General features: G+C 42.5%; 2 protein-coding genes across 2 annotated transcripts; both read left to right on the plus strand.

Annotated features, from left to right (window-relative positions):
• The first annotated feature begins 4,414 nt into the window (after positions 1 to 4,414).
• On the plus strand, positions 4,415 to 7,102 carry LOC105556233 (uncharacterized protein K02A2.6-like). The gene has a single exon (XM_012003316.1). The coding sequence runs from the start codon at positions 4,415 to 4,417 to the stop codon at positions 7,100 to 7,102; it is 2,688 nt and encodes an 895-aa protein (XP_011858706.1).
• Positions 7,103 to 7,273: 171 nt separating this feature from the next.
• On the plus strand, positions 7,274 to 8,770 carry LOC105556234 (uncharacterized protein K02A2.6-like). The gene has a single exon (XM_012003317.1). It carries the CDS (start codon positions 7,274 to 7,276, stop codon positions 8,768 to 8,770), a length of 1,497 nt encoding a protein of 498 aa, XP_011858707.1.
• Positions 8,771 to 11,011: the final 2,241 nt, after the last annotated feature.

Raw genomic sequence — 11,011 nt, forward strand, 5'->3', positions numbered from 1 at the left:
ACGCGAGACGCGGGAGCGGCGACGTAAGCTCGCCGGCAACGGCGCGCTGTCCTCCCCCCTCGAGGGGATTTTCTTTGCTTTCTGAATGATTTCAAGAATTATATTTTTATACACGGAACCGTTTGTATTTTTGGCTGTATAATTCAATTCAATTCAATATTCTTTATTTCACTCCCCTTCCGGGGCTGGAAAGGCGTTTTTTCAGTAAAACGTTCCCAAAAACTTTACATTTTATTTTGTTTTCCTGTTTCCTGCCTGGCCATTAGCGACCTTACATTTTTTCTTTTTCCCCTCCCTCTTTCATTCTGTGTCCCTCCTTTTCTCCTTCCTACCCCTCCCGTTCCACGCTCCTCTGTCTTCCCTCGTCCCGTTCTGTCTCTCCTCTTCTTTCATCCCTCTCTCTCCCTTGTCCGCTGTCCTCCTTCATTCTCCCCTTCTGATCTGGATATGAAATTATATTATTTTCCTTATATTCCTATCACTTACCTCCTTCTCCTTTTCCTTTTCCTCTCCTCTGCCATTATTCCTCCTTTCTCTTCTCCTTTCTCCTTTCTATCTTACATTTTTCCTATTCTCCTTTCTTTCTCCTTGCTTCTTCCTCGTCCGAGTCCACCAACAGTTTCTCCTCCATTCTCCTTACGATCTCTTCCTCCGCTGTCTTCCTCGTCCTTCCGTCTTCTTCTTCTCTCCTCTCTTTTTTCCTTTCTTTTTCCTCTCTTTCTCTTATTCTCTTTTCCACTGATTTGTCTTCATCCATTTTCACTTTCATTCTATTTCCTTCTCTCCTTCTTGCGTCCAGCACCTTCCATTTATCCTCCTCATTCCTCATCTTCACTAGTATCGTTATCCATTCTCCTCTCTGTCCTATCACGTTTACCTCCTTTATTTCCGCCCTTACCTTTAGTCCTTCCGTGAACAGTTCTTTCACCTTTTCCCAGTTTGATTCCTTTCCTTCCCATCTCTCCTTCTCTATTCTTATAATTATATTTCTTTTCCTTTTCTCATCTTCGTCTCTCTCGTATTCCTCCGTCCACCACTTTCTTTTTTAGCTCTTTCCTTTTCCGTCTTCATTTTCCTCCCTTTTCCTTTTGCCTGTGTTCCCTTCTATCTTGTATACTTTCCTTTTTAATCCCTCTATTTCTTCCCTCATCTCTCTTATCTCCTCATCCTTTCTGCTATTTTCCTCTCTAATCTCCTTCGTCATCTCCATTATTTGTTTCCTCACTATTTTCTCTATTTCCTCCTTTTCTATTATTATCGTCCCTCTGCATTCTATTCTTCCTTCCATTTTCTTTCTTTTTTCTTCCTTCGGGTTACCTGTAACAAAGTTATTTGTGTTATTCTTTGTTCTTTTGTTTATCTCACCTTGTATCTGCCTGTCTTCTTCTTCTCTCCAGCTCTGCCATCCATTTCTCTCCTTCTCCTTTACTGTTTAGTATCCTTTTAATTTTCTCACTAATTCCTTCTGGTTTCTCTTCCTCCTCTCCTCTTGTGCACCACTCCAGCACATGTTCCCATGTTTCCGTCTCTGCGTTACATATCCTGCAATTATTCTTCTCTTCTGATTCCCAGTATCTTCCTCCTCTCATCTCATTGCCTAGTCTGAATCTTGCTATCCTAGTCATTGACTTTTCTTTCTTTCTTTTTTCTAGGTATTCTGGTCTTTTATCTTCTGCTATCTCTTTGTACCATTTGTTGTATTTTGATTCTCTTATCCTTTCGTCTCTCTCCTGTTTCTGTATGTCTTTATCTCTTCTTACTAATTCCTCTATACTGCTCCATCCTTCTCCTCTTTTTCCTTTTATTTCCTCTGTTGCGTATCCTCTTTTTTCGTAGAAGCTTCTTCTCTCCTTTTCCCATTTTGTTTCTTCCTTCCTGTTTTTTCCTTTTATTTCCTTCCAGCACTCTGTTGCTATTTCGGTTCCCTCCCCCCTCTCTAGTTTTTCTTCGTATTTCATCGCCCTTTTACTAGCGCTTACTCTCATTTTGTCTCTCTTTGTTTCTTCCCTTATCATGTATCCGGGCGTGCTCCAATCTAGATTCAATGTCCATCTCATGAACCGTTCATGCATTCTTTCTATTTTCTCTCTTTCTTTCCATCCCCATATTTCTGCTCCGTACAGCGCTATGCTTGCTACCAGCGCTTCATATAGTTTTATCCTTCTTACCCAGTCTCCTCCAAATAACCTTTTCCCTATTCCCCAGACTTGTCTCATTGCTATGGTTGCTTTCCTTACTCTTTCTCTTATGTGCGCCTCTTGTCCTCCGTTTTTCTGAAATATGTATCCTAAGTAGCAGAATTCTTTTACTTCCTCTATCTCTTCTCCTTTCCACTTCCATTCCATCTTCTTCATTTTGCCTCCTCCTTTCCTGAATCTCATTACCTTTGTTTTCTCTACATTTACTTTCAGCTTTTTTCTGTCAAAGTATCTCTCAATTCTTTTCAGCATTCTCTTCATCTCCTCTTCATCCTCCGCTATAGCTACTATATCGTCTGCATATGCTAACGTCCAAATTTTTGTTTTCCCTACTACTACTCCTCCATCTTGTCCTTTCCTCATTGTTTCTTCTAGATCTGCCAGCAGCAGTATGAATAGCATAGCGCTCATTGGGCATCCCTGTCTAACTCCTTTGGTCGTCCAGAAACATGCTCCCTTTTCTCCCTTTATTCTTACTACGCTTCTTGTCTTTTTGTATAGGCCTTCTATTCTAGTTCTTAGTTGTTCGTTGATCTTTTCGTTTTTCATTACTTCCCATATTTTTTCTCTGTCCACGGAGTCGAATGCTGCTTTTAGATCTATAAATGCCGTCACTATTTTCCCTCTTTTCTTGTTTATCGCTTTTCCTATAATGTAATTCAGTGCATATATATTTTCCATTGTACCTCTTTTTTTTCTGAATCCTACTTGTGTTTCCGGTAGTATTCCTCTTTCTTCTACTTCTCTCTCCAGTCTTTTGTTTAGGATTGCTGCGTATATTTTGTAGCTTGTGTTCATTAGTGTCACCCCTCTGTAGTCCTGTGCTTCTTTTCCTTCCCCTTTCTTTACTATAGGAACTATGATGCCTTCTTTCCAATCTTCTGCTATTTCTCCTGTTCTCCATGCTTCGTCACATATTTCCCATATTTTTTCCTTCAGCTTTTCTCCTCCGTGTATCCATACCTCGTTCGGTATTCCGTCTGCGCCTGCGGCTTTCTTCTCTTTCATTTCTTCTATTACTTCTTCCACTTCTTTTCTTTTTATTCCTTCCTTCTCCTCTTTGTCTTCTTTTCTTTCCTCTCCTTTCATGTTTTCTTCCTGTGGTTTCACTGTTGTTCCTTCTAATATCTCCATGAAGTGTTTGTTCCATTGTTCCTCTGTTATTTCTTCGCTTACCTCTTTTCTGCTTTTTCTTTCTCTATTTATGAATCTCCATATTTCTTTTTCATTAGTTGCTTCCTTTGCTTCCTTCATTATTCTTTCTCTTTCTATCTCTTTTTTCTCTTTGATTTTCTCTTCGTATTCTTTCTTCTTTTGTGTGTACCTTTTTTTCTACTTCCCCTTTCCTCCATTTGGTTAAATTCTCTCTTGCTTCTCTCCTTAGTTTTGCACATTCATTGTCCCACCATCTGTTCTTTTTCTTCGTTCTCTGCTCTTCTTTTATTTCTTTCCATTCCGCGGCCTGTCTTGCCATTTCCTTTATTCCTTCTAATTTTTCTTCTATGCTCTCGCCTTCTTGTCTCTTTCATTCTCTCCTTGTATTTTTCTGTTCCCTCTTTTGTCCAGTTCATTATTTTCCTGACTCTTTTTTCCTTTTTCTTTTTTCTCCCACTGTTCCTTTTACTTTTATTATTACAGGCTGATGGTCCGACTCAATAGCGTCTCCAATCTTAATTTCTTCCGTTATTTCCCAGATCTCTTGGTTTCCAATTATGTAATCTATAACTGATTCTCCTCTACTTCCTATGAAGGTGAATTCTCCATCTTTGTCTCCCTTTGTTCCGTTCATTATTCCCAGTCCTTCCTCCTCTACGAACTCCAATAGCTTCCTTCCTTCTGCGTTGATTTCTTTGTCTTTCGACTTTCTTCCTTCTCCCATTATCTCTGTTAATCCTCCTTCCTCTCTTGTTCTTGCATTAAAGTCTCTGTGGTGAATGTGTGAATTCATACACAACTGTATTCATTAGATGCGACTGTGTTCATTATGTTTCTCTATTATTGATTTGACAAACGAGAGTTAGTTTTTCTATCACCGCCGATACATACGCGAAATATATTTATTTCATATTTATAGAAGTACCCCTAGCCTTGTCCTTATTTGCCTCGACATACAGAGTTTACTTCAGTGGCGACGAGGATGGGATATGATTCGCGCGTGAAAAGAAAACAGTGCAGTGAGTGCAATAGATTTCGTCATCTCAACCCAACCTCATCAAATGGAGGAATTCGCCAAAGCTCTGCTTGAGTCGCAAAGGCTCATGCAAGAAAAGATGCTCGAACAGCAACAAATCATCGTACAACTTCTTCAGCGTCAGCAACCTGGCGTCGGAGGTGAGCAGCAAATCAACCTTCCCGGCGACTCCAGTTCTCGCAGGATCAAAGATCTGGCCGATTCAATGCTCCCATTCGAGTACAACCCAGACGAAAACGCAGTCTTCGAGCAGTACTATGCTCGATACAAATCGATTTTTGAGGTCGAAAATAATGATCTCACCGACACTGCAAAAATCCGATTGCTCCTCACAAAGTTCAGCACTTCGGATTTTCAGCGATACGCAGATTCGATCCTACCAAAAGAGACACATGAAATCTCTTTTACTGACACCATTAAATCGCTAAAAAAGCTTTTTGGACACCGACAGACAAAATTTAGCCTTCGTCACAAAGTTTTCAGCCTTCATAAGGAAGACAATGAGGACTACAGCCAGTATGCAGCTCGCATTAATAAACACGCTGAAAAATTCGACATCACCAGCTGCACCGCCGATGACTTCAAAGTTCTGCTTTTTGTCAGTGGTCTGAAAAGCCCACAAGAGTCACGTGTTCTCGAGAAACTTCTGACAAAAGTCGAGCACCAATACGTGCAATTCGAAGCGTTCACCGACCAAGCTCAGATCGCTGCTTTCGTAAAACTCCAGCTTGACGACCTGGTCAACGAGTGCCATCGCATGCGAAGCCTGGAAAAGGATAAAGAGACCGTCGTTGTATCATCTTCAGGATCAGAAGTCCACGCAGTTCGTCAGGGCTACAACAAACAAAAGGAGTTTCCCAACAAGAGTTCGTCTCAGTTGAATCCACAATCGTCATCGAGTTTCCACTCCAATCAGGGACCTTGGAAACCGAAATGTAAATTCTGCGACGGCGTTCACTGGCACATCAATTGCCCATTCAAAGACAAGGAGTGCTCCGATTGCCACCAGACCGGTCACAAGCCTGGTTTCTGCGAAAAAGCCCGAATTTACATCAAGAAACTCCAGCAGAAACGCTTGCGAAACCTCTCTGGCCCAACAATGAATCATCAGACTTATCAGGTCTCAGACATCAACTCAGTCGACATTCAGCGAAAATTCATTGAGCCGGACGTCAACGACAAGAAACTCAAGCTGCAGTTCGACACAGCATCAGACATCACGATAATCTCAAAATTGAATTGGGCTCATCTCAGAAGACCGACGCTTCAACCAGTTACAAAAGCAACCAAAAGTGCATCGGGAGACTCGGTCCCACTCCTCGGACTTTTCCCGTGCGTCGTCAAATTCAAAGGTCGTGAGGAGTTCACCGAATGCTACGTTTCATCGCGTAATCTCAACTTGTTCGGAAATGACTGGATTAATAAGTTTGACCTTTGGGACACACCAATCAACCGAATCTGCAACGCAGTTCAAGTCGACGGAAGCAACGATCTCACCGCCGAGGTTATCAAGAAGTTTCCAATTCTTTTCTCAGCTGGGCTTGGCCGATGCAACACGACAAAAGCGTCCCTCGTGCTGAAAGAACAGGTAAAACCCAAATTCTGCAAACCCCGAACAGTTCCATTCGCAGCTCAGAACCAAGTCGCAACAGAACTTCAGCGACTCCAGCATTTGAAAATACTCACCCCGTGCAAATACTCCGAGTGGGCAGCGCCAATTGTCGTTGTCAAGAAGAAAAACGGTAAACTACGCATCTGTGCAGACTACTCGTCGGGCCTCAACGACAGGCTCGAGTCTGACAAACATCCGTTACCAACTCCAGACAAAATTTTCATGCATCAGGCCGGCAAGAAAACCTTCAGCAAAATTGACTTGTCAGACGCCTTCTGGCAAGTTGAACTCGACGACGGCTCAAAAAAGTTGATGAAATCAACACGCATCTCGGTTTATTCACAGTCAACCGACTTCAGCAGGCTTAAAACAGCTCCAGCAATTTTCCAGCGTCTCATCGACACCACTCTCAGCGGTACCAATACATTCGGTTTCATTGATGACATGATTACAGCCGGAATCGACGAAACAGATCACAAAAAGCAACTCTTCGAGACACTTCAACGACTTCAAGACGCAGGATTCAGACTTCAGGCTGAGAAATGCGAATTCGGAAAATCCTCCGTCGAGTTTTGCGGTCATATTGTCGACAATAAAGGAATCCGACCACATCCTGACAAGCTGCAGCAAATTCAGGACCTGCCAAGACCTCAAGACGTCTCGCAACTTCGATCCTTCATCGGCGCGGTCAACTACTACGGAAAATTCATCAAGAGCATGAAAGAGCTACGCGGACCACTGGACAACCTCCTTTGCAAAAACACGAAATTTGAGTGGAAGGAAGAACACGAAAACGCTTTTATCGAGCTCAAAAGGATCCTCGCTTCAGATCTCGTCTTGACTCACTACGACCCGAAGAAGAAGCTTGTACTGGCATCCGACGCATCAGCATATGGAATGGGAGCGACTCTTATGCATCGGTTTCACGACGGAAGTCTTCACCCGATAATGTGCTGGTCGGGTACGTTCAACGAAGCTGAAAAGGGCTACTCGCAAATCGACAAGGAAGCGCGAGCGTTCATCTTCGCTCTCAAGAAGGCTCACGTGTACATCGCAAACCGACATTTCACTGCTCAGATCGATCACAAGCCGTTACTGTGAATCTTCGGATCAAAACAAGGCATCCCGGCTCACTCAGCGGCTCGACTCCAGCGATTTGCCATTGTCGCTCAAGCCTACGATTTCGACATTCATTACGTGGACACTGACAGCTTCGGATACGCCGATGTCCTCTCGCGACTCATATCAAATCAAAACAAATCAAACGAAGACATGGTAATCGCTTCAGTCCAGCTTCAAGAGGAGAAGGACGTCGTCTACCGTTTCGCCATCGAAACGGCCAAAGGCCTTCCAGTCACCTTCAAGGACATCCAGCGAGGAACGAAGGACTGCCCAGTTCTCACCGCAGTCTACAATTTCATCGAGAAAGGAAATTGGCCACAAAAACGACATCAAATCCGAAATCACCAAGTGGAAGGTTTCTTTTTGATTCGCGACAATCTCTCAGTGTCAAATGATGTCATTTTCTACGGCGAACGAGTCGTTGTACCCGAAATTCACCGTCAACGAGTTCTCGAGCATCTTCACCAAGGCCACCCAGGCGAGTGTCGATCCAAATTGCTCGCCAGCAGCAAATGTTTCTGGCCCGGCATCACCAAAGACATCGAGCGCTTCGTCCGCACCTGCGAGAAGTGCGCAACAGTCTCCAAAGCTCCGATCAAGTGCAGCTTGCAGCCCTGGCCAATGCCCGAAAAACCTTGGTCGAGAATTCATGCAGACTACGCTGGGCCCATAGACGGATTCTCATTTCTGGTCATCGTCGATGCTTTCAGCAAGTGGCCAGAAATCTTCAAAACGAAATCGACAACAGCCACAACGACAATTGAATTCTTCAAGAATGTTTTCGCTCAACATGGCTTGCCAGACACCATTGTAACCGACAATGGCCAGCAGTTTATCTCCACTGAGTTCAAGGACTTCTGCAATTCCAACGGCATTCAACACTTGACTTCATCGCCGTATCATCCACAATCGGAAGGCCAGGGAGAAAAATTCGTCGGCCTATTCAAGACAGGCTACAAGAAAGCAACAGGAAACGTTGACCAAAAAATTCGAGAATTTCTCTTCTCCTACCGATTTACGCCTTCATACAATCTCGGCAACAAATCTCCAGCAGAGCTGCTCAACAGTTGCAGAATGAAGACCACGCTGGATCTCCTTAAACCACAACAGCCATGTTGGACCGACGTCAACTCGCAGATGCAACATCAGTTCAACAATCACCACGGAGCCAAGTGGAAGCAGTTTCTGCCGGGTGACCACGTCTATTACCAACTCCACTCTTCAACGGACAAGTGGCAATGGACTCCTACTACAATCATCGAAAAAGTTGGAAAGGTCAACTACAACGTACGTCTTGACTTGTCAAGCAACCAGAGAGTCATTAAAGCTCACGCAAACCAGCTAAAAACTCGTTACACCAAAAACGAGTTCAATGACACCTTCGAAATTCCCGATTGGCCTGAAACAACTACTCTGACAGGCGAAGCCGAGCCTATCATCATCCCGCAACCTCAACAGGACATCAACATCAATCAACTGCCGAACCTTGATGAATCCAACTATGAAGATGCAGCTGAAGACATCGAAGAACCAGTAGTTACTCCGGCAGTCGACCAGGAAGATTTTCAACCCCGACGATCAGACCGATCGACCAAAGGAATTCCCCCGACCGTTACCAAGCATCTTAAGAGGGGAGGAATGTGGTGAATGTGTAAATTCATACACAACTGTATTCATTAGATGCGACTGTGTTCATTATGTTTCTCTATTATTGATTTGACAAACGAGAGTTAGTTTTTCTATCACCGCCGATACATACGCGAAATATATTTATTTCATATTTATAGAAGTACCCCTAGCCTTGTCCTTATTTGCCTCGACATACAGGGTTTACTTCAGTCTCCTCCTATTATTATTTGCTCTCCTACGCCGCCATCATTTGTGTACTCCTTTATGTGCTTTATCTTCTTTTCAATATCATTGTTTGCGTATATCGTTATGATCCTCCATTTGCCTTTCCTTTGTTTTTGCTGTTCTTTCTACAATTCCTTCTTCTTCCCTTTCTTTTGTTCCATCCTCTGCTATTTCTTTTCTAACTCCTGTTATTATCCCTCCTCTTGCTCTTCCTTTCTTTTTTTCTTTCTTTGCTGGTTGGCATTTCCATACATAATTATCCGGTAGTCTCTTCTTAGTTTTACTCCAATCTTTTTGTTCTACCCATGTTTCTATCATCGCTATTATATCCCATTTTTCTATCTCTTTCCAGAATTCATCATTTTTTCTCATCAATCCTAATATATTCCAGAAGCCTACCGTCATTGTATTTGCTTTCTGTTCTTTTTGCTTACCCTCTTCTTGCCTTTCCCTCTGTTTCTTCTTTCTTTTTCTCCTGCTTTCTTTGTCCTCTTCCTTCTTATCCCCTTTCTTCTCCTTACTGCTTCCGAAAGCTCTTTCTCTCTTCTAACTTTTCTTTATTCTCGTTCCATTTTAATTCTGTGTTGTCCACCCATATCTTTTGGTATCCTATTTTGGTTCTCTTGCCTGCTTCTCTCTCCTCCTTTGCTATTTTTCTTATTTCTTTCTGTATCTTTCTTTCTGTTTTTGTTAGATCATCGTCCATGAAGACTTCGTATCTCTTTCCTAATTCCTTCCTTTTTGTCATTATCTCTCTTTTATCTTCCCAGCTCCTGCATTTCAGCATTATCATTTTGTTTTCTCCTATTCCTATTTCCTGCATTTCCTCGATTGCCACTTTGTTCTTATTTGTCTCCTCTATCATCATCCTGATTTTTCTTTCTTTTCTTTCTCGCTTCTTCTTGTCGCTTCTTTGACGATTATATTATTTCTCCTTCTTCTTCTCTCTCCCATTTCTATGTTTTTTCTATTTCCTTCATTTTTTCTATTATCATTCTTTCTTCTTTTCCTCCTTCTCTTTCCGTGTCTTCTTTCTCAGCTTTCTCTTCCAATTTTTTTATTCTCTCTTCCATTGCCTCTCTTTGCTTCTCCCATATTTCTTCTCTCCTCTTATACTCTTTCTTCAGCTCCTTTATTTCGTTTTTTATTTCTTTCTTATCTTTTTTTCTTTCCTTCTCTTGATCTTCCATTCTCCTTAAGATTTTTCTCAGCATTTCCTCTGTTGCCATGTTCTTTTTTTCTTCCTTTTCTAAGAAAGAAACTTCCTTTTCTAAGAAATTGATAGATCACCACCGAACAAGAAGTTCGGTGGTGATCTATCAATTTTTCTTAGTGCGTTGAATTTTTCTATTATTTCTTTTTCTGCTTTTGCTGTTTCTTCTTCTATTTCTTCTCTTTTCCTTTTTTGCAGAAATTCCTTGATTGATCCTAGGCTATCCGTTCTCCCTCTCTGTTTTCCCAGCTCTTCTGCTTTCGTTGGCCTGCCCTTTATTTTCCTTCTATTTTCGTCCTCTTTCCTGTCTTCCTTATCTCCTTGCTGCTTCTTTTCCGTTGCTTTTTCTCCTTCTTTCCCCATCCGTCGGTACACTTATCCGCCTCTTCCCTGTCGGTTATCTGTTTCCTGTTGCTGTCGGTAAGTTCCCTTCCTTTACTTTACTTTTCCTCCGGCAGTTGTCGCTTCCTTCCTCTTTATCTCCCTCGTGTTCTTACCTGTCACTCTAACCTAATTCGTCTTCTACCTATCCCTATATTGCTTCTTAAATTATAATTCAGCTCTTTGTGTCTGAGCTACCTTATCTCTCCTTGCTCTCCTGCCTCCGCTCTCTCTGTCCCTCCGTCTCCTTTCTCCTTCCTCCCTCCAAATCCACTATTCTTCACAATCTTCTTCCTCCGTCGCTCTACACGTCTGCTAACTTCAACTGTCGTATCGATTTCGTATTTTTGCCTGTATAATAATAAGCCACAGTTTGTTTCCATCTGTGCCCTATGCTTGCAAGCATAAAAACTAAGCCATTGGTCGCAATGTCGTTGTTA

This window comes from Vollenhovia emeryi, unplaced genomic scaffold (genome assembly GCF_000949405.1).
Source record: "Vollenhovia emeryi isolate VEMERY1.0 unplaced genomic scaffold, V.emery_V1.0 DF940192.1, whole genome shotgun sequence".
Taxonomy (NCBI): Eukaryota; Metazoa; Arthropoda; class Insecta; order Hymenoptera; family Formicidae; genus Vollenhovia; species Vollenhovia emeryi.

Bases quoted from the DNA above. Each gene is read 5' to 3' on its own strand.
- LOC105556233 (XM_012003316.1), top strand. From the start codon at position 4,415: ATGGAGGAATTCGCCAAAGCTCTGCTTGAGTCGCAAAGGCTCATGCAA.
- LOC105556234 (XM_012003317.1), top strand. From the start codon at position 7,274: ATGGTAATCGCTTCAGTCCAGCTTCAAGAGGAGAAGGACGTCGTCTAC.